Consider the following 21,194-nt stretch of genomic DNA (forward strand, 5'->3'; position numbering starts at 1 on the left):
TACTCACACACATGCACAGAGGCCCCTATCTCTGTCCACTTGGCAGTTCTAACACCGGAAACCGATCACAATCTTTCCACTGTTGCTGCTATTGGTCGCAAAGAGAGCTTATCTAAATATGTGTCTTCACCATACTCAGGCCATACAAAGCAGACAACCTGTGGCATGGCATTCACTGGAGAAAAAAAAAGAAATGCAGCATTCATGGTGAGATGAGATGTCATCTTACCGCCAAATAAACCTTTTTTTGTTTGTTTTTATCAATGCAGTGATGTCAAGGAAGCCTATTATCACTACAGTTACAGCCACTACTACCATGACAGATACATTTCATGCAAGTTTTCCATAGGCATACTGTAGCTTCACACAGATACCCTACCTTTGGAAAGGTAACTTTCACACTCAGAGATTTTAAGCAGTGTGACTGACACTCTAGGTGTAACCAGGTCTGTATGAGTTTCATAGGGATGTCAATCACATACACATCTCCAAAGGGACCTGCCTTATGACGGGTTACTCGGAATGTTATTAATCTGTTTTTATCAGTGATGCATTGTCAAGCTCATGCAGTGCAAATGGTTTCACCTTGTTCTTTACAGGCTTTGAACAGAGCCACCAATCGCAGGCAGGGTTCCTTTAGGGATCCTCAGACAGTTTGAGCAAATGACCATATTTATAAACCAAGATGGAGGTGTATGAACACTTGCAAGACTCAACTCCATAGCAGTAAAGTTGAATAGTCTTGTCTAATTATCACAACTGCACCATATCAAAAATGCTGCCACTTCCCAAAATTAATACAAAAACACAAAGACACACTATACACCCTACCACCATCTGTCACATACCCATGAGTTAAGGCTCAAGAAAAATGGACATAGTCAGGTACATGGGTGCCATTCTTTTCTGCTGTTTAAGGCTGGTCAGCAGTATGGCTGTTATTTAGGCCTATTAATTAAAACCTCATTAGGTCACAGGGGGGGAATATTTATTTGGGAAAGATGCCATCCCACGGAAAGAGATTTCCCTGCCACACTGCAGGAAGCTCACTTATTAGAATGAAAACAGTGAGTATGCCAAAAAAAAACTTCAACATTTCATAGGCTACACACAGATGCCTGAGAAATATGACACCCTGAAAGTTTTCCCTATACATGTGAGCGTGCATTTAGAAACCTGATCTAAAAATTCCAATGTGCACTACAGAGTCTGAAATACAATGGGTTTTCTGAGCAAAGGAGTTCCCTATCCTAAATTAATCTCAACAATAGCCTATAATGATATTACAAAATGTAAACACCTGAAACTGCATAGCCTAGAGCCTGTATGGAAACAGGCCGATGTAAACATCCAACCCACGTTGGTTTTGTAATTTGTATTTTTGGCAGACAGACGCTCTAAATTAGTCTAGCATGCGCATAAGGGCCCGATAATCTATTAATGCACAACAGGAGGCCATGGAGAATAGCCTGGTAAAATTAGGTTCATTAGCCTACCCACTGAGCACCTTAAAACTAACATTTAATAACCGCAATTTGGGAGAGGTTGCGATGCTAGAGCCTCCCAGCACTGTTAACGTTTGTTTGAGTTGGGTATGGACACCGGGGGTTGCCTCAGACATTCCAATGATGTGACACCTCATTCTCTCTCTCGTACGGTTGCTCTCACAGTTCCAGTCAGTCACCATTCACCAGGCTAGTCCCTCACTTGGCAGTTTCAGTGCAGGCTAGTCGAGCTCAGCAAGGGTGCACTAAACCGTGCTTTTCAAGTGACAAAGTCATGGCGTAAGTTTGTATCGCAGTGATCATATTGAACATATTTGATTACTGTAAACACTAAACTCACATAATGCAGAGGACTTCAGAGCTCAAGGACTCCTCGGAGTTTGGTTGTAGCTGGTAGTAGCAGTGTGTGGAATGCCAGAATCCTATCTACCCAAGTGAGTATCTTCTTGTTTTCGGTTTTCCTAGTTCGCGCGCTTTGTCACGTGCAAGTTAGCAAACTTAATTTGATAGTGTCTCTAATGTTTGTAAAAATGCAGTCGAAACAAGTCATTGTTGAGCTGATGTTGGTGAATGTCCAGTCAGGTGTAAAGTAACGTAAGTTTAGTCACAGACAGACACGTGCTGCCTCTGATATCGATAATAATTTAACAGTTAGCGTATAGGCTAAACACATTTACCCACTTTTCAAAGTAGGCTATTGTATTCTCTCCGTGCGTTTGTTTGCATATCTGATTTCCAAACGTTTCCCTCGTGATCCAAATGACCAGTTTGACGGATGGGGTGGATCATCTTCAGTGGTATGGCATGTCTCTGAGAACAAGTGCCTAGATCAAGTGATGGTACACTCCCAGTCTTTCGTTAAATGTTCAGAATTATTTTACATGGGCAAGTTCAGGGTTCTACCAATGGACACATTCTCAACTGCCTGGCGAAGTGCCGCACAGTACCATAATGAAAACACGATTCTGCCATGATAATGTGAGTGCACTTGTTCCCTTGATGATTCTGGTGTGGTAGATTGCACGGCACGCATACTGTTAAGCAGCGTCCTGTGCCTGATGCTCTGCTGTTGTCTGCCTGTGTGTCTGTTTCCTGTGGTGTTCCACATCTGTTTGCACAGGTCTGTTTTCAACACTGTTCTGTCTCTCTGTGTTACTGTGTGCCTGTGGGATTTTGTGCTGTGTGTTTTTGTGAGAAAAAAACACAGTCTAGTCTCCCGGTCACTGTTGCAGTGATGGCCCCTGGTTGAGTGTGCAACATTGTGCTAGTTCCTCAGTTTAATTGATTCAGTTGGTGAAGATTTAGATGCCAGAGATAACATAGCATATGCTATGTGCTTTGGTCAAACTTACTTTGCAAAAAATCTTTACCAGCTCTGACAACATAAGGCAAGTTATGTTGTCAGCGTATGCTTGTTGCAATCCAGTTCGATTCTAAACATGCTTCTGTTCTTGACAGTGTTATCTGCTGGTGAGTTCCTGATAGCCAATGTTCTGGGGTCTTTCTCTCCAGCCTTCTTTGTGTGGACGGTTCCAAGTGTGTTCTCAGTCTTAACTGTCTCTCCGGCCAACCCAGCAGAGTTTATGTATCCTCCTGTGCAGCCATGACGACTAATCAGTTCCATATGGTCTCCGAGCTTTTCCAAGAATAGGGAATTTGCACTGTGTCATTGTTTCATTTTCTTAACCACCACTGCTGAGTGTGGAGGTGTATATTATTCCATGACCATGACTGGTTGGGATAACAGTATCACTGAATGGATAGTCATTGCGATGGCTGTTTTTCACATAGACACGGTTTTTCACAGTTAGCAATTTACCTCCTAAAAGACCAAGCGGCTGTAGACAGACATGGAGACCTTGAATGTGAGCACTCTGTGAGATAATTTTTTTCTCTGAATCTGTTTGGCTTCAAGAGCTTTAATGTAACCTTACCTGACTTCTTGACCAAACATCTGGGACTGTGAAGCTTCAAGAAGTGATCCTGTAATTTGAATAAACCACGGAGAAGCGATTCTGCACGACTTCTTCTGGGGAAAACAAGAATATGTATGTAGTAATGTTCTCTTCAAAACACTTCGAAATCAGATGTTTGCACCAGGAAACTAGATAACCTGTACTTTCACCTTCATGTTATTGCTGACGTAAGGCCTTTACACATCAAGCCACCTAGTTTCATGTTGGTTCATTCATGTTGTCATGTGGTTCACAAAAAATATTACCTTTAACTCTGCACACATTCTAACTCTGAAATGCAGCTTTCATGGAGAGGCAGCCTTAATTAGACTGCTGACCCTTAAGTCACTTAATTATTTTGTTCCTGACGTTTTTTTTTTTTTTTTTGTCTTGACTCATGACACTTACTCTGTCGAGGCTATCATTGCTTTAATCTTCATTGGGCAGTTATTGTGACGTCTACAGCGGCCTAGTGTGTGAGGAGTTTTGATTGGAGGTCACTGATTCGCGTGCTATTTTATTTTGATCTTATCCTCTAAAACCTCAAGAATTGCTGTTTCCTGCTGAACTGAAGTGAAAAAAGATTTACTGTTGTGAAATGAAGACGCGCTCGACACACCCAGGTTTAGCAGCAGGTGGCCAAACGAGAATCTTTGACTGATCTGGCAATGCAACATCTGGTGTCACACCCTTTTGTCTCTGTCCCTTAGATCTACTTTACCCAGATTTACCTGCATCTGTGTCAGAAATCTGCACATTATCAGTCTGCTGGTGTCTGGGACCTGGGTGAAAGGTTATATTGATTTGTGACCAGGTGGACTATAATCTCCTTTACTGACAAGTCTTTGTGTAAACATTGTTCAAGAGCAGCAGTGTGCATATCAGAGTTGGGCAAACTGTGTGTTTTTATCAACACTGACTTATGAGAAGCTTGGTATTGTGGGGGCATGATCTCAACTTCCTGATTTCTTGCTAACTTTCATTATTTTTATTCTCAAATTCCTGTTTTTTTTCCTGTATCATGACTTTCATATAATGTTCTCACTAATTACCATGAGTTCATGTCATGTGACCTGTGACACTAACTTTCATAATGGTAAGTCACAAATTCTTGTGAGTTCATATGAATGTTGCAATGATGCTGGGGGAATGTTTGGGATAGTTAAAGAGTTTTCAGCATCCCTCTTGTGTGGGATGGGAATGTGGCGGTGACCGTAACGACCAGTTGCAACTATGTCTTCCTACAACACACCCTCTCTTCTCTGCTCTTCTGACTTCTCACATCTGCTGTTAGTCTTGTTATCTTTTACCTCCCTCGCTTTCTCCTCCTCCTCCTCCTCCTCCTCTTTGCGCTTGGTGACATTCTGGTCTTGCAGTCTATTGGGAATAAAAAGATATTCAACTTTGAGATGGTCCATCCATGTCCAAAGTTTATCCCTGTCTTAGCAGTCAGATTTTGCTGACTTTAACTTTAGTTTTTGATGAGTGTGCTTCACTAGATTGCATAGAAATACATTGGACGTGTGCATAGGCAAACATTACTCTGCTTACTTTGACTCCCTTCATACCTAGGAGACCGGAGAAATAACAGCAGAGAATTGTTGTACAGAAGTGTAGCCTTGTTGTGACTAACTTGGCAACATTAAACTGTCTCAAAATGGATAGGAAAGTCAAGGCACATTGCCTTCATAGCACCTTTCAAACACAGTCATTCAAATGGAAGGTTTGTCGTAGGTAGTGATTTGTACTGGAAAGAACTATTCTACTGTTCTATTATAGTTCAAACTGAGAACAGGGAAGGGATGTGGGGGTTCTTTAGTAAGTGGTTCTCCACCGGGACGTCTCACTTACAACGTCCCTCTGTGAGGGAACCTCTGTGTTGTCATGGTTGCAGCCGGTGCCGGTCTGAAAATAATGAAACCTTGGTCGGTTGAGCATTCAAATCATATTGTGCTGTGGGGGAATGCTTTGAGGGCAAGGTCATTAAGTTTGTGGTTGTCCTGTGTTGTGTGGTTGCCTCACTTTCTCCTGTCTGACCTGTCTATGCAGAGTGAATCATGGATGTGTTCATGGGAATGTGTGTGTGTGTGAGTGAGTGGGGGAGGCGGAGGTAGTGTCTGCAGCTCAGCGGAAATGCCAATGCAACAGTTGTAATCAATATAGGCTAGGCTAGGCTAAGTAGTTATATTCAACTGTGTATGGTACAAGAATGAGGAAGTTGCATTATGTATGATGTAACTGTCATGTCATTTATGCAACCATTTGTGTTAGTTTAATTAAGAGCTCAATAATTCAGATAAGATAAACCATTAATTGTCTCCCAAAGGAGAATTGTGCAGTAATACAATAGCTTATTTTCAAAATGTGCAATAGACCCTAAGTTTACCATCAACAATGAATGCATTGCAGGGGGAAGAATTTGTTGCCTTTGTCGAACTTTAAAGGAACACATCACCGTTTTTTCATATTAAACTACGTTATTCCCTTAACTAAGAAGAGTTGATACATACCTCTCACGTTTCAATGTGTGCACTCACTTGCAGGTTAGAGGGATAACTATATTGTGTGGCGCAGTAATATCCTCACTCTTGCACTTTCAGTTTCACTTTGGAGTGAGGATATTACTGCGCCGAGTCTAAGTGCTCCAAATTGTTATTCTGCCACACAATATAGTTATCCCTCTTACCTGCTTACAAATGCACCACGATTTATTTTGTCTCACCATACTTGGTCGTGTGACTACTCGTGTAACTGTATTTTAATAGGGAAAACATGGAGGTGTTTGGTCGCTTCTAACTTCATCTCTGTTTGGATCCTAATGAATGAACTGGGCTAGGTGGTAGAAACTTTATCCTGACAATCCAAACTCTTTAAAAAGGCTAATAACAAACTATTGATATACAGTACAGGCCAAAAGTTTGGACACACCTTCTCATTCAAATAGTTTTCTTTATTTTCATACTATATGACTATGAAAATTGTAGATTCATACCGAAGGCATTAGAATTATGAATTAACACATGTGGAATTATATACTTAACAAAAAAGTGTGAAACAACTGAAAATATGTCTTATATTTTAGGTTCTTCAAAGTAGCCACCTTTTGCTTTTAATACTGCTTCGCACACTGAGTCTTGGCATTCTCTTGATGAGCTTCAAGAGCCACCTGAAATGGTCTTCCAACAGTCTTGAAGGAGTTCCCAGAGATGCTTAGCACTTGTTGGCCCTTTTGCCTTCACTCTGCAGTCCACACGGTGGTTGGAACCAAAGGTCTCAGATTTTGACTCATCAGACCAAAGCACAGATTTCCACTGGTCTAATGTCCATTCCTTGCGTTCTTTAGCCCAAACAGGTCTCTTCTGCTTGTTGCCTGTCCTTAGCAGTGGTTTCCTAGCAGCTATTCTACCATGAAGGCCTGATTCAGGCAGTCTCATCTTAACAGTTGTTCTAGAGATGTGTCTGCTGCTAGAACTGTGTGGCATTGACCTGGTCTCTAATCTGAGCTGCTGTTAACGTGCGATTTCTGAGACTGGTGACTCGGATGAACTTATCCTCCGCAGCAGAGATGACTCTTGGTCTTCCTTTCCTGGGACGGCCAGTTTCTTTGTAGCGCTTGATGGTTTTTGCGACTGCACTTGGGGACACTTTCAAAGTTTTCTCAATTTTTTGGACTGACTGGCCTTCATTTCTTAAAGTAATGATGGCCACTCGTTTTTCTTTACTTAGCTGCTTTTTTTCTTGCCATTATACAAATTCTAACAGTCTATTCTGTAGGACTATCAGCTGTGTATCACCCCTGACTTCTGCACAACACAACTGATTCCCAACCCCATTTATAAGGCAAGAAATCACACTTATTAAACCTGACAGGGCACACATGTGAAGTGAAAACCATTTTCGGTGACTACCTCTTGAAGCTCATCAAGAGAATGCAGAGTGTGTGCAAAGCAGTAATCAGAGCAAAAGGTGGCTACTTTGAAGAAACTAGAATATAAGGCACATTTTCAGTTGTTTTACACTTTTTTGTTAAGTACATATTTCCACGTGTTAATTCATAGTTTGATGCCTTCAGTGTGAGTCTACAATGTCAATAGTCATGAAAATAAAGGAAACTCATTGAATGAGAAGGTGTGTCCAAACTTTTGGCCTGTACTGTATGTAGAGTTAGAGATAGTATCTTGAAAATGAAGTTGAAGGCTCCAGACAGACTCCTTGACTGTAACCGGGACTTTGCTCTTTGACAGTGATGAGCATAGGAGCAGGGGCGACACCATTCAGACTCCCATATTTACGGCCTGCCTGCATTTGTGTGGGTGTGAGAACTAGGGACTAGGGATGGCGAAAACTACTAATTTTCTTGACCGACCACCGAGCCTCATTAGCCGGTTGAAACCGGTTAACCGATTCGTTTAAAATATTCTACGCTATTTGAAATAACAGCCACGCAATTTCTCAACTCTGTCGCATCTCTCTGTCCCCCGCTCACACACACAGCCCCGGCGGCGCCGCCGCACTTTCACTCACGTCACTTTTTTTTTTAAATCCCCTACAGCGCGAAATATGAGTCCCGCAAACCAAGGAGCTTGTAAGTAAGTGGAGGACAAATGGCTCCTTCGTTTCGAAATGGTTTGGGTACAAGGTGATCGCGTTGCAAATAAAGGCGTTTGTCTAGCGTTAGAAGCTCATTTGAAACTGAAATTGCCGCGGCTCCTTAAGAAAATGACCGCTCCGAAGAGACGCCATAGTTTGAGGAAGTACTAACAATAATAAAGAAAGATGATCATCATTATGTTATCTGTTACCATTGCTGACCCTTCCTGAAATGTAGATGTAATGTGTTTCCAAATCTAAACCCATCTTATGCGGAAAGTTGCTGCAACACGATAATACCAATGGATAAAACGGGCACCTCCAGATTGCAAAAGACGCACCGGCCAAGGCATGCGTGCGAATGTTTTTATTGGTTTATTAAGTAGGCCTAGCCTACAAGCAGGCGAGTTATTACACATTGAGTGTGAGGGATAATTTGTTAACTAAATGCAAAGAAGACCTTGGAATGAGATGGCTAGCTGTAGTAGCGTTTAGTCCACTGTCTATAATAATAGCCTAATTTAGAGATCGTTTTTTTTTTCTTTTAACCGACTAGTGACAACTTTGATCGGCTAACGTGGATACGGTCAACCATCGGTCAAACAGTCACCGGTTAACATCCCTACTAGGGACGGTGGGGCTGCAGAACTTCACTAGTTCAGTTGATCCTAAAATCAGCTGCCTCCCCACCTTCCATTTCCCTTAATCTTTTTACCCCCTCCCTCCATCCAAACTCATCCGTGCCCCCTTGTGAGGCCTTGAATTCCTCGCGTGTCGCCCCCACATGTTTTCCCTTTCATTCTTTGCAAGTGTTTGATTTTGATGCAGTGGGAGAGGCAGAAGATAGTTCGGGACATTTCTCAGCGAGAGGGAAAGAACATGAGAGAGAGCCTTTGAAAATACTTTTTGGAGGACTCCATGCTATTGTGATAACAAGCCCATTTGCTTTTATGATGTGTTTTTTTGTTTATTTTTATTTATCAATGATTCATTTGAATAGCATGCAATGAAGCAGTCCAGACCAAGTTGATGATGGCTAAAGTGAGCATTGATTACAGTGTGTAAATATATGTGTGTGTAAATGTGTGCAAATCTCAGTCCAATTTTGGTCTTGCCAATAAGGGGGTAATTGTCAGGCAGAGGAAGCGTTATAAATGTTAAACTACAAATAAATGAGAAGTTGATGGACAAAACATTGCTGCTGGACCAGACCTTGAGGGCATCTGTGTTGCGTTTTATGAAAACATCACGCATCCTTGACGTAAATCAGTCTGTGAAGCACCATGGAGGTGTTGACAGGAAACCTCCTTAACAGCCTAAACACAAGCCCACACAAGGGCACGCTCATCTTAAACTTTCAGTAACCTCTGTAGAACTCTGAGGAGTCAAAGGGAATGAAAAATCAGGTGATCAGTGAATCATGCTTGCTAATGTTGTGTGTTGTCAATGTCATTGTCTAATGTGAACTTCCTCTATCCCCCCCCTCTCTCTTTCTCTCTCTCTTTCTCTCTCACTCTTTGTCTCTTTCTGTCTCTCTATGTATCTGTTTATATCTCTTTCTCTCTCTTTCTTTTTCAACACTTTCTGTCACTTCAGGCCCTGATCTACAGTGAGTCAGAACCCTGCGCCTTGGACCTGTAATTCCTGCCGAGAGTATCGCCGGTCTCTTCACCGCTCTGACAGACTGCTTTGGGCGTGTCCACTCATGACTGACCGATCCTCTGGCGCAGCTCCACTGTGATATGAAGGACGGTTGGAAGAGTCACAAACACGCTGGAATTTTAATCATTGCCATGGCCTCAGGGGAGCTGGACGCAGCAGCGGTCGGTGGCAAGAGTCAGGGGAAGAGGCCACCCGCCATGGCCCCCGCAGACCGAAATAGCCACCGGCGCACTCGCAGCTGGGTCCCTTCTGTGTATGGAAGCCCCACATCGCCGCCCTGCTGTTCACACCAGGGCACTGCAGCCACCAGACAGAGGAAGGGCTCACTGTCCCCAATAAGTCCTCCTGCAGGACGGTGCCTTCTCTGTAGACCAGGGAAGTCGACAGCGAACGCACCGGGACACTCGTTTTGTATTGGGTACACAGAACACGAAATGAGCGAGAGCGCCACCTCTGGGAAGAGGGTGGAAAGGCCTCATGGTAAGGGGCATAGGAGGGCAAGTAACTCGGAGCAGGCAAAGTCTCCAGCAGGCAGTCCTATAGCCAACTGGGCGTCTTCATCGCCATCATCATCATCATCATCGCCTGGCAGGCAGCAGCCATCTGACGGTCTGCCGCTTGGGGAGTTTTCCTCCGACTGTGTCCACGTCAGAGGGGCGGCATCTGGGTTGAGTGGCTCCACCGGCTCGCTGTGCCAGCTGGACGATGCCGGGGCAGCCGGGCAGCCGGATGAGGTCATGCCAGCCGGCCGTCTGGGGGCGAGGAGGAGCAGTCTGCCCGCGGCGTCACCGCAGCGCGGAACTTTCGCCTCGGCCTTCAACCGGACGGGCGACGGCGGGCTGGGGTTCAGGGCCAACGTCCGCTGCGGCCACTGCCTGAAGAACGGCTACTCCAGCCTGGAGCATTTGGAGCGTCTGGACGGCCGGCCCCGACCCAAGTGCCTCCTGAAGGCCCACAGCGCGTCTCCCCTGGTGACCTCCGGGAGTGACCGCGACAGCGACGGAGGCGCCGTGTCGGACAGCGAGTTTGTGCGGCAGAAGAGGGAGCGCTCCACCTTCCTGGTGCGGCGGTACCAGAAGAACAACCAGAGGGTCCAGCGCACGGTCTGCCCGGGCGCCAGGACCATCATGAGGACCCTGCTGTCGGGTCACATCTCCAAGGCGGTGTGCGACGCTGCTCGCGAGGAGACCCAGCGGACCAAGCTTCTGGAAGCTTCTCCGGGACGCGAGGCGGCCCTTCTGCTGGTTCACCTACAGGTCTCCAAGGCGCTCCTCAGCTACCCTGGCCGCAGACTTTCACAGGTAAGGGCGCCTCATCTCTCACGCCGGTGTTAACATGTGAAGAGAAAAGCCTTCTCTGTCCTGGCTAGCGCGCCTGTGTCTTTTCCATGTGAGTCGCACACATGTGTGATGTCAGTTTTCCCAGCATGGAAATGTAGCACGTCCATAACTCAGGGCTGGAATGTCTATAGAAGAGTAGGACCACATGTTGAAGACACAAGGCAGCTCGTATAATGAAAAAAAAAAAAACGTTTTCACCGTGATGTAAGGCTGAGTAGGATTGGATTGGACTGCCTGTACTATATTGATCCATGAAAGGAAGCATATTGTTTCAACTAAAGCCTTAAAGGCACAGTCCTACATTATATCAAATTCAGCTTATTTCTCTTTATGGTCCTCTGTTCTCTGCTGTATGCTTCGTACGTTGTACTTGGCGTTTGTACACAGGCTCTGGCTCAGTAGACAGGAAGCATACTTGTAGAGGATACAAACAAACTAATGTATCAAACTGCCCTATACACTGTTGCAGCCAATCAGCAATGTTCAAGGACACTGAAAGGATGGTTGTGTTTTGAATGGCTTTCTTCAGGATCGAGGACTCCTCCTTTAACATACATACATTGCAAATAACATGAACATCTCATGTTCGGAACATCCACTCGTTATACTACACGATTAATAACTATATGATGATGATTGTTTACTATAAAGTGCACTGTGTTGAAGGAGTGCATGGAGCGAAAACAGAGACTCAGTTCCTTAGGTTTGTCTTTGGGATTTATGTGAGCATGACCGAGATTTACAGGAAGTTTAGGGGTGTGCAGTAATATACCCGTGGGGCTCCTGGGAATGCACTCTGGAAAACGGCCGCCTTTGGCCTAGTGAACCCATGTGTACAGCACAGTACACAAATATTCATGTTGTCCTTGCACTCGGCTGTTTTGCGTGGGGCTCAACCAACGTTGTGGTTTGACTCAAGTTTCCGTCTTCTCATACTGTTGGATTTTCATGTGTTGAAGAGGTGTGTGTGTGTGTGTGTGTGTGTGTGTGTGTGTGTGTGTGTGTGTGTTTACATGTCTTTACCACAGCCTAATGCTGTGGAAAATTGATTAGCAGCGCTCTGGTCTTTGGTGAGCCCAGGACCCCAGCTGGCTTTGGCCAATGTTTCTGTTTCACACTACTCTGTTCTAGCCATTAAATTCTCATTTTGCAAATTGGACGCAGGACACTTGATTCACATTGTTCCAGGATGTGTGTCGTTTCTTGCTGTTCCCACCACAGCTCATCCTGAACTGATGCATGCCATCCCGAATTGATAATGGAATCTTTATCAATCTTTAACAAAATTCAGAGACCGTTTGACTTTTTAGGATTGATAGCAGATTGTTTAAAAAGGAAACAAACCTGGTTGTCAAAACCTGGTTTTGGTTAGTTTTTTTTTTTTCAGAAGCTACGGGTTTTCAGTGCTCCACTACCAGCATACTCCAGTGTTTGCAGAGGCCTGGATGTAACTGGCAGTAGCTGATTAGTTCTCCAGCGTGCATGGGGGCCAAGCATTATAGCAAAAGCAGACTCTGAATGTTTCCTCTGGGCTTTGAGAAACCACTGGCTGTCTGCTTTGGTCAATCATCGTGACCCTGTTAATTCTCAGAATGCCTTGATGGAGCAGGGAAAACCTCTGTCTCCATGTCTGCCTTTCTCTCTCTGTGTGTGTGTGTGTGTGTGTGTGTGTGTATGTGTGTGTGTGTGTGTGTGTGTGCTCTTTGACTCGTCTGCTGACTGGCTTTAGTTTTCATGGTCTCTTTGTGACAATAGAATTTGGCTTGCATCACCCATTTGCTCCAGTCTTGGCTTCATAAAGAAAAGGGCTCATTGACACAGGCTGTCATTAGAATGCCTTCCAGTGCTGTTTCTGGGGCAACAGTCGGGCTCGCTGGAATAGGCGGATTATTGTCCTGCATAGACATACTTAGGCCTACCATCACCAGTAAAGGTGTGTATAGCTGTAGATTTGAGTACTTTAAACATATTTGTTAAGGATTTAAATGAAATATTAAACTGATATCAGTATAAGTATATGAGAAAAAAGTTGTTTTAGGGGATGGAGATCGTGGAGAGAGTGTTTGGCAAATCGAAGAGAAAAAATAAATGAGAAACAGACGGAGTTTCGAGTTAAACAGCCCCCAAAGTCAGGCCCCTCTAGGCATCAGCTGTGCCTCCTCTCTCTGAACTAAACTCTCCTTCACCCTCCAATGAACCATCAAGACTCTAGCCACAGTGAACTTGGACGTTATCTTCCATCTCATTATGGATTGAATTGGTCTTTTGCCCTCGAACTTTTTCCCGAAGTTCTCAGTCCACAGAGAATTGCGTCTGCCCTATTTGTACCGTTTCTACACTAGGAATTCTTCTCAGAATTTTCTTATGAATGCTTCTTCTTTCAGCTAAAGATTCAAATGCCGTTAGCGTAGGCTAAAGGGTCAGTGTGCAGAGTGATGATGTGTCTGTTTTTGTTATGGTGAGAAATTAATCTGCAAAGCCAGTTTCCTCTCCACAATGTTCCTTGTTGCAATGCTTCATCTAGGGTGTCGTCTGTTGTAGCTCTGTCTTAATTACGCCACACCACTGTCATGCGGACTTAATATCTGCCCGTGGCTCTGACGTGTTTGAACATGTTCTGTGTTGTTTGCCCTTTGCTCGATCTGTTGTCTTCACCAGGTGTTACACCTGGTTGCCGGTAAATCCTCAGGTATGCCCTTTTAACTCTGGTCAGGCCAAGTCCTCTGTCAAACAGCAGTAAATGCAATGCGTTCTGTTATTACTCCCTAGCAATTAGTTCACTGCTTGCTTAGTCAACCGGCCAACACCCCCCCCCCCCCCCCCACCCCCACCCTGCTATAGAGACAATATTGATAGAGCATCTATATATACAGCACATACAATATAGTCTAAACATTAAAGCCAAGTGACTGACCGTAGGTGACCCCTTCTGTTTGTCTCCTTGATTGCTTTTTTATGCACAAGAGGAAATGAAGTCTGTATGTGTATATGATTCCATGTGGTGGTTCATGTCTGTTTTTCCTCTCGGGGCTTGTTTGTTTTGATATTAGGAAAAGAGCATGATGTGGGTAGTGGGGGGATTTGGAAGGTGAAGTTCGCTGGACCGTAGGAAGTTAATCGGCCGGGAGGACATCTCAGGTGGTGGATTAACCGTAGGAATGGACTTCTTTCTCTCTCTTTTTCTATCTTTCTTTCTTTCTATCTATCCTTCTATCTATCTTTCTTTCTTTCTTTCTCTCTTTCGATATCTGAGTTTCTCTCTGTTCATTTTATCTTTCTTTCTCCCTCTCTGTCTGTACCTCCGCCAGCTTATCTTCACACACACAACAGCATTCCTCTCCCTCGTGGTGGTGGCCAGCCAAGCTGTTATTAGCTAACATCCCCCTGAAAGTGAACAGCAAACATCAGACACATTCTCAACATCCACCCCCACCACCCCTTCCCCACTCACAAAAAAAGCCCCCTCAACCCTTTCATCGTGTGGCCATTAAGGATGGAGCCAGGGTCACCGTTGTCCACAAGTTCAAGTTGTGTTTGGCTGTTACTTGGCCCACGGGCCATGGGTGGCTGGCCAGTCGCATGGCAATTTCGACTGAGTGTGCAGACAAGGTTTTACACATGACGGGCTCTGATGAAAGAGTCTGTGCTGGCCTCTGGCGTGTTTACCTGTGGGATTGGTGGGTGGATTGGTGTGTGTTGAAGTAGGAAGCCGTCTTTCCACAAGCACATGCGCTGAGACACACACACACACACACACACACACACACAGAGAGAGAGCTCTAGAGAGATGCACATGAAGAGAGCGACATGCACACAAAAGAACAAAAGAAACACACATGAATGAAACGGGAGCATAGTAATCAAGCCTTTGTTATCTTAATGACTTGCAAATGTACTCCTCAAACATAGTGGCATATTCCTCTTCTGGTTGACTTCCTTAAGTACTTTGGATTTCCCAGAACTGATTGGTTATGAACTACCATATGTTTACCATGGGTTCAGGACATATTGGTTAGACTTTGTTGTAACAGCGCAATGGACTGGAGACATCACCTTGACTCTGTTTGTGCAAAGTCTTGTGAAATGTGACCGGTATCTGGTTGTTATACACACACACACACACACACACACACACACACACACACACACACACACACACACACACACACACAGGTGTGACTGTAAATCCTGCCCTTTCTGAATCACTCGCTGAGTTGAGCATTGGTAGCTGGTGGACTTTTTTGATCTTGTTTTGACATATGATTCTCTCTCTCTCTCTCTCTCTCTCTCTCTCTCTCTCTCTCTCTCTCTCTCTCTCACCCCCTGTGATGTTGAAGTTGGCACAATTCAGGAGGAATGTTGCATGACCTGCTGCATTCTGTCCCAAGCTGAACCACAGCAGCGCACACAGAGACAGATTAGCCCCGTAACACAGTGTCCCTTAACCAGCCAGATTCTCCTGTGTCCTGAAGCTATCTGGAACAAGGAGCGTTTTCATGTGGGAATGTCAAGCTGGCTCCTGCAATATGTTCACAGCTGGAGATCTCTATTAGGCTCTAGCAACTTCTTAATAAAATTATAGTTTTCCCGTTAAAGTATAGGGATATGAATATGATTATAATTACAGTATTTATAGAAAAAGTTGGATAGCTACAAAAGCATAACATATCTCCACAAAAACTGACCGCAGGGCATGTAGTTGGATAGATGTCTGTAAAAGTTTGTCGTAAATTGGGTAATTGAATACATAATCTGATATTTAAGAGTAATTTGCCTTCGGTAAACATCCAAATAGCTTTGGAAATAAAGCGTGCGCTAAATTATGTCTCAAATGAATACTGTATGCTGTGTCAGCAGTTATTGTTTTGGAATTGGAGCATTTTACAGTGAACCTGATGTGACCCGTCCAGTTCCTAGAAGTCTTGTCCAGATGTCTTCCATCCCCATCCATCCCCATGTTTATTGTCCCCGTGGGAACTAATCGCAGTATTTGCAGCAGTCGAGTGTTTTGTATGCGCTCTAACAAAGTAAGGAAAAGCTAAAAACGGCCCGGCTCGGCTCATTTAGTAGCCTATCAGAGGAAGCGGAGAGGGTGTGACTGCAACACTTGAAAGAGTGTGGCATTAGCTGGGCTGCTCCCGGGTCAGTGGGTGAGGCCCCTGCTGATCCCACATCAGTTACAAAATGGGATTATGTGATTGCTTCTCCTGCTGTTTGACGGTATAGCGGTTGGACTGGATGTAGTTGTTTGCTGGCCTGACTGGTTTGTGAAATAAGAGTGTTGTTTTTTTGTTTTTTTCTTCTGATGTCCTGTAAATGAACCTTGAGTTTTTGGATAGGCATGGCACCACCAGAGCTTCCTGGCCCCTCTCCACTTTCCCATGGAGATGTAGCCTGATAAACCAGCCTAAATGGATTGGATGTCTAATTTAGTCTGGCCTCGATCAATGGATGCAACGGAACATTGTTGATGAGCACAACCCGTTGTCTTTCAAACCGTGTCTGTGCCTATAGGCCAACGCTCCCTCAAAACCCCGCCCCAGAGCCCTCTGCCCCGCCCGCGTTGATTCAAAACACATCTCTGCGTTGTGATTGGTTTGCCAGATTCAGGGCAGTGTTTTCAAAATGTTCAATGGTCCGAGGCCAGACCCAAATGCAGGCAAAACATTTTGCCGTCCAGCAGTTGGCGCTGGTTTTCCAGGCTAATGGAGATGGCCAATTCCCCCTTGTGTGTGTGTGTGTGTGTGTGTGTGTGTGTGTGTGTGTTGGGGATGGTGGCGGGTACTGGTCGGGGGTGGCTCATTGGGGAGCTGAGGGGTATTTGGTGTGTGTGTTTATGTGGGTGTGGGTGTACACATATAATTGTGTGTGTGTGTGTGAGCGTCTGTGTGTGAGCGTCTGTGTGTGTGTGTGCACATTAATGTGGAGTGAATGTTGGATGGACACTCACTGGGGAAGTGGATGGGGCATCTGTGGGCCTTGTGTAGAACATCTGTGTGCTCTCGTGTATACTTGTGCGTGTGTGTGTGCGTGCTCGCGTGTGTGCTCGTGTGTGTGTGCATGTGTGTGTGCTCGTATATGTGTGTGGGCTCCCTATATGTAAAATACAACACGAGGTCCAGGCGAGGGGTGCATGACCACATGACCCCCATGCCTGCCCCCTCTGTGACAGCCCCCCCCCCCCCCCCCTCGTTAGTTTTGCCAAACCGCTTTTCTTTTTTCTTCATTGTCAACAAACAATGCACCAGTATGCTCACACATGTGTTGGTTATTTTGCCATTGTTGAGGTCACAGTGAAGTGTATTGTCACGTGTTAGTCACCAGCTACCCCCATGGACGAAGCTGAACTCCGAGACTCTGTTCTGCACAGATTATGTGGAACACAAGTTTCCAATTCAGCTGTAATTTTGTACTTTATTGTGGAGGTTTGTAAGAATATTGTGGCACCTCTAGGTATTTGGAACGTTCAGCTATTTTTAAAGGTATTTTTTACATTTCTCAGAATGCATTAGCATAGATGGCAAACGTCAACAGTAGTAGTGACTGCAAACATTGTGGATGTCAGGCTGCTCTTCACTGCCCCCTAGTGAACTTGAGCGGTGGTTAAAAGTGTGGTGTGTGTGCGTCTGGCACTGAACCCAGTTGATGATGTGGATGTGGGCCAGATAGCTGTGTGCTGATGCAATAGGAGGAGAGGGGGTCTGGTGTGTGTGTGTGTGTGTGTGTGTGTGTGTGTGTGTGTGTGTGTGTGGTGTCATCATCGCCCCGGCCCTGGAGCGAGCAGAACAGGCATGTCGTGTGAGAACGTCGGAGAACATGTGGCGGCGAATACGCTGCATTCCACACCGCAAGAGAAGGGCTGACCTCAGGACCACGGAGAAAAATCCAGAGGTGCCACACACACACAGACGCACACGCACACACACACACACACACAACACACACACACACACACACACACACACACACACACACACACACGCACACACACACATGCACACACACGCGAGCACACACACACGCACACTTCCAGTAAAGCCATTATCCTTCTCCTTCATGTGAGAATTTTCTCTCCTTTGTTCTCTAGATGAGGTTGATGTGGAAAAGGGCCTTTCAGTCATCTCAGCAGCTGATGTCATCCCCAAATGTGTCCTAATCAAAGATCAAGAGCAGTTAGGGGGAGGTGGTTATTGTACATAATCATGAAGACCAGTCTAAATTACTGTTTCACTAAATCACATTTTTTGCTACTTTTTTTTACTAGATAAATAATTGGATTCTTTTCTTTAAAAGACTCCTCAATTTTACACTGAATCAATTAAAAAATGAAACATTTATCTAAAGTAAGGAATTGGAGCATTCAGCATGGCTGTGTTTGTTTACACGTAAATGGTGTGCTGTTTTTCCCAGCTGTATGAAGGCCACTGTGTGTTGTCTGTATCTTCTGTAAGCTGTTTCATGACGACCAGCAATAAGCCTTAATTAATAAGCCTCAAGTTTGTGGTGCTGAAAGCAAAAACAACGGGCCACAGTGTGATAAACACCAATCCCTTCGGTAGTAGTATTACCAGTACAGTCCAACAGGGAGCAGTAGTGGTTCTGTGAGCAGTCAGCTTAGCGGGTGGGGCGTTGAGCACTCTGCAGCCTAGAGACGGTCTGCTCTAGGAAATTAGCCCCAAAATGAAGTCACACCATGTGCTGCTGACATGGACACACACACACACACACACACACACACACACACGCACGCAGACACACTGTTTCAAATGACCTGCTTGGTAAGCACTCGAAATAAGCATATCAAAGGTCTGTCGCATGTAAGCGGAGCCCCAAATCTCTCTATTCACACGAGACACTTTGATGTGTGGCAGCAAGGGAACAGAATGGATTATTATTTTTCTGGCTGAATGGGCGGTTTCAATCACGTTTATGTTGGCTGGATCAGTGTTCAGAGAAGCTGCTCACCGTGCAAGGCAAAGAGGTGTGTGTGTGTGTGTGTGTGTGTGTGTGTGTGTGTGTGTGTGTGTGTGTGTGTGTGTATGGGGCGGGGGGTCACCAGTATTGGCCAGAGAGGAAGGTTGTGTTTTGAAGAGAAGATTGAGGTTGTCTGTAGTCTTGTCCAGTATTTCCCTGTGCAGTTTGTCTGTTAAGATATAAGATTGTCTAGTTATGAGCAGGTGTGTGTCTGACACATCTGAGTCCAAGTGTGTCTAGATATGAAATGCAGATAGGAGTGTGTTATCGGCAGTAGACTGGTTTTACAATGTTTGTGTGTGTGTGTGTGTGTGTGTGTGTGTGTGTGTGTGTGTGTGTGTGTGAGAGAGAGAGGGAGAGAGAGAGGATGTGTTTTCATTTGTTCAATTTATGCATCCGCATCCTTTTTTAACAGATGCCTCATTCCCACCAGATATGTGATGTGTGACAGCTGCGTTACCTGTCCGTTTACCTTTCTCCGCTCCGCTCGTGAACAGGTCTCCGTTTCAACAGCGCGGCCTCCACGAGACACACCAGTCCTCCAGTCACACCACCGCCACAAGGCAGCTAGAGAATAGAAATCGCGCCTGCTTTCCACACTCGAGACGAGCGTGTCGGAAACAGTCCTGCGCAAAGACATAGTGAAAGATGATCGCTCCACAGCAGCCTTGCATCGGAGAGGAACACACACACACACACAGTCTAAACGCACATATGCCTCACATCAGGTGTGAACGAGGCGCGAGGCTGTTTGAGGCGTCCCCATGGCAACAGCATCTCTCCTGGTGGTTGTTGTGGGTGGCTGGGCTGGGTGTGCGTCGCCAGTGGCCCCTGGGTGAAGGGGATCGTCACCTTCCCCCATGCCACTGCTAATGAGCTCATTACAGCCAGCCATCTTGGCTCACCGGTCACCTAATTCACTCATTAAAATACAGGCAACACGGAATGCACGCATGCTGTGATGCTCTGTAAGGTCCATTACGAGCACACTCTTTTAAATGGAGTTTTTAAAACATTTTTTATTGAAACCCTATATTTCCAATGGCTTGTTCTAATGGCACACGTAGCTTAACCGTTATTGAGGCGATTTGCATGATTAGGTGTTAAGATACGATGGAAGTGCCATAAAGTCATAAAGTGGAAAACTGGGAATTGTGTCGCATTTGCATGATCGGTGTTTCAGCATTTGCAAGTGCACAAGTGACGACAGTCCTCGAGTCGGTAGTTTTGGAAGGCTTTTAAGCGGCACATTTGCGTTGCCAAATAGTGGTCAGGTCTCTGCTGTCCAGCACTGGACTGCCCTGCCCTCCCCTGCCCATCCCTGCGCTGTTGATTTGTGTGTGTGTGGGACCATCTTCAGAAAGTTCTCTTTTTCAGCAGGATAAGATCTTATTTAGAATAGAGCGCACTGCCTAATATGGGAGCCCTTGGGCTGCGACTATAGACGCCCTCCTCCTCCTCTGCCGTCTCTCTCTACATCCCTCTGTCTCTCTCTCCCTCTCTCTATCTCTCTCTCTTCCTCTCTCCCTCTCTCTCTCCCCCCCTCTCTCTCTCTCTCTCTCTCTCTCACACACCTCCTCAGCGGTGTTCTCTCTCTCTCGCTCTTGTTCATACACTTTCCAGAATGACTGAAAGGAGGTTGCACTCTTGGCTTTGAAAGCTCTTTCACAGATTTCCAGCCTTTAGAGTAAGTAGACACATCTTGTGTTTATCTTGGGTTATTGCAGTGTTATTTTTATGCTGATACTTCCTGATTTCTGACATAATGATTCACTGGTTGTTCTGAGTGATATTATAAATGAATTGACCTCAGTGGTCTAACTCGTTTGCGTTGTTGCATATGTGTATGGCCAAACAGCACATTTAATGAATCTTTGAAGTTGAATGAATGTATTTGGATGAAATGGTTCACAAGTAGCTGTACCAGGTCATGTGGGAACGTCTGAACTGCGATGAAATGATTCCATTCATCTTTACATGCATTGTGGATTTTAGGGTGTACAGTGGTCTGTTCTATGCGTGTTGTGGGTGCAGTGACCTCACAAGAAAGTGGGGTTTTTGGGGGGTGGAGATGGGGGGTTGGTGGTGGGTCCGTTGGAGACTTCTGAAGTGTGACCTCATGAGAAGGGACTGATGAGATAACACTGGCATGCGGGAAGCCCCTAGTT

At 45.2% G+C, this 21,194-nt stretch overlaps 1 protein-coding gene across 7 annotated transcripts in view; it reads left to right on the forward strand.

Moving 5' to 3' along the window:
• The first annotated feature begins 1,675 nt into the window (after positions 1 to 1,675).
• plce1 (phospholipase C, epsilon 1) overlaps positions 1,676 to 21,194 on the forward strand; it is an 82,301-nt gene continuing 62,782 nt past the window's right edge. For 4 of the 7 annotated variants that reach the window (XR_009936963.1, XM_062527123.1, XM_062527126.1 and 1 more), the window contains exons 1-2: positions 1,676 to 1,939; positions 9,647 to 11,013. Coding sequence is in view for 6 of the 7 variants with exons in the window: in XM_062527123.1 (XP_062383107.1) it covers positions 9,793 to 11,013 (1,221 nt within the window). In the remaining variant the exon portion in view is untranslated. Of the gene's footprint in view, positions 1,940 to 2,300; positions 2,484 to 3,498; positions 3,554 to 9,646; positions 11,014 to 17,841; positions 17,944 to 21,194 lie in introns of those variants that run through there. The other 3 variants (XM_062527124.1, XM_062527125.1, XM_062527128.1) reach the window with 3 other exon arrangements.

Source organism: Sardina pilchardus, chromosome 22 (assembly GCF_963854185.1).
Source record: "Sardina pilchardus chromosome 22, fSarPil1.1, whole genome shotgun sequence".
In the NCBI taxonomy this organism is placed as follows: Eukaryota; Metazoa; Chordata; class Actinopteri; order Clupeiformes; family Clupeidae; genus Sardina; species Sardina pilchardus.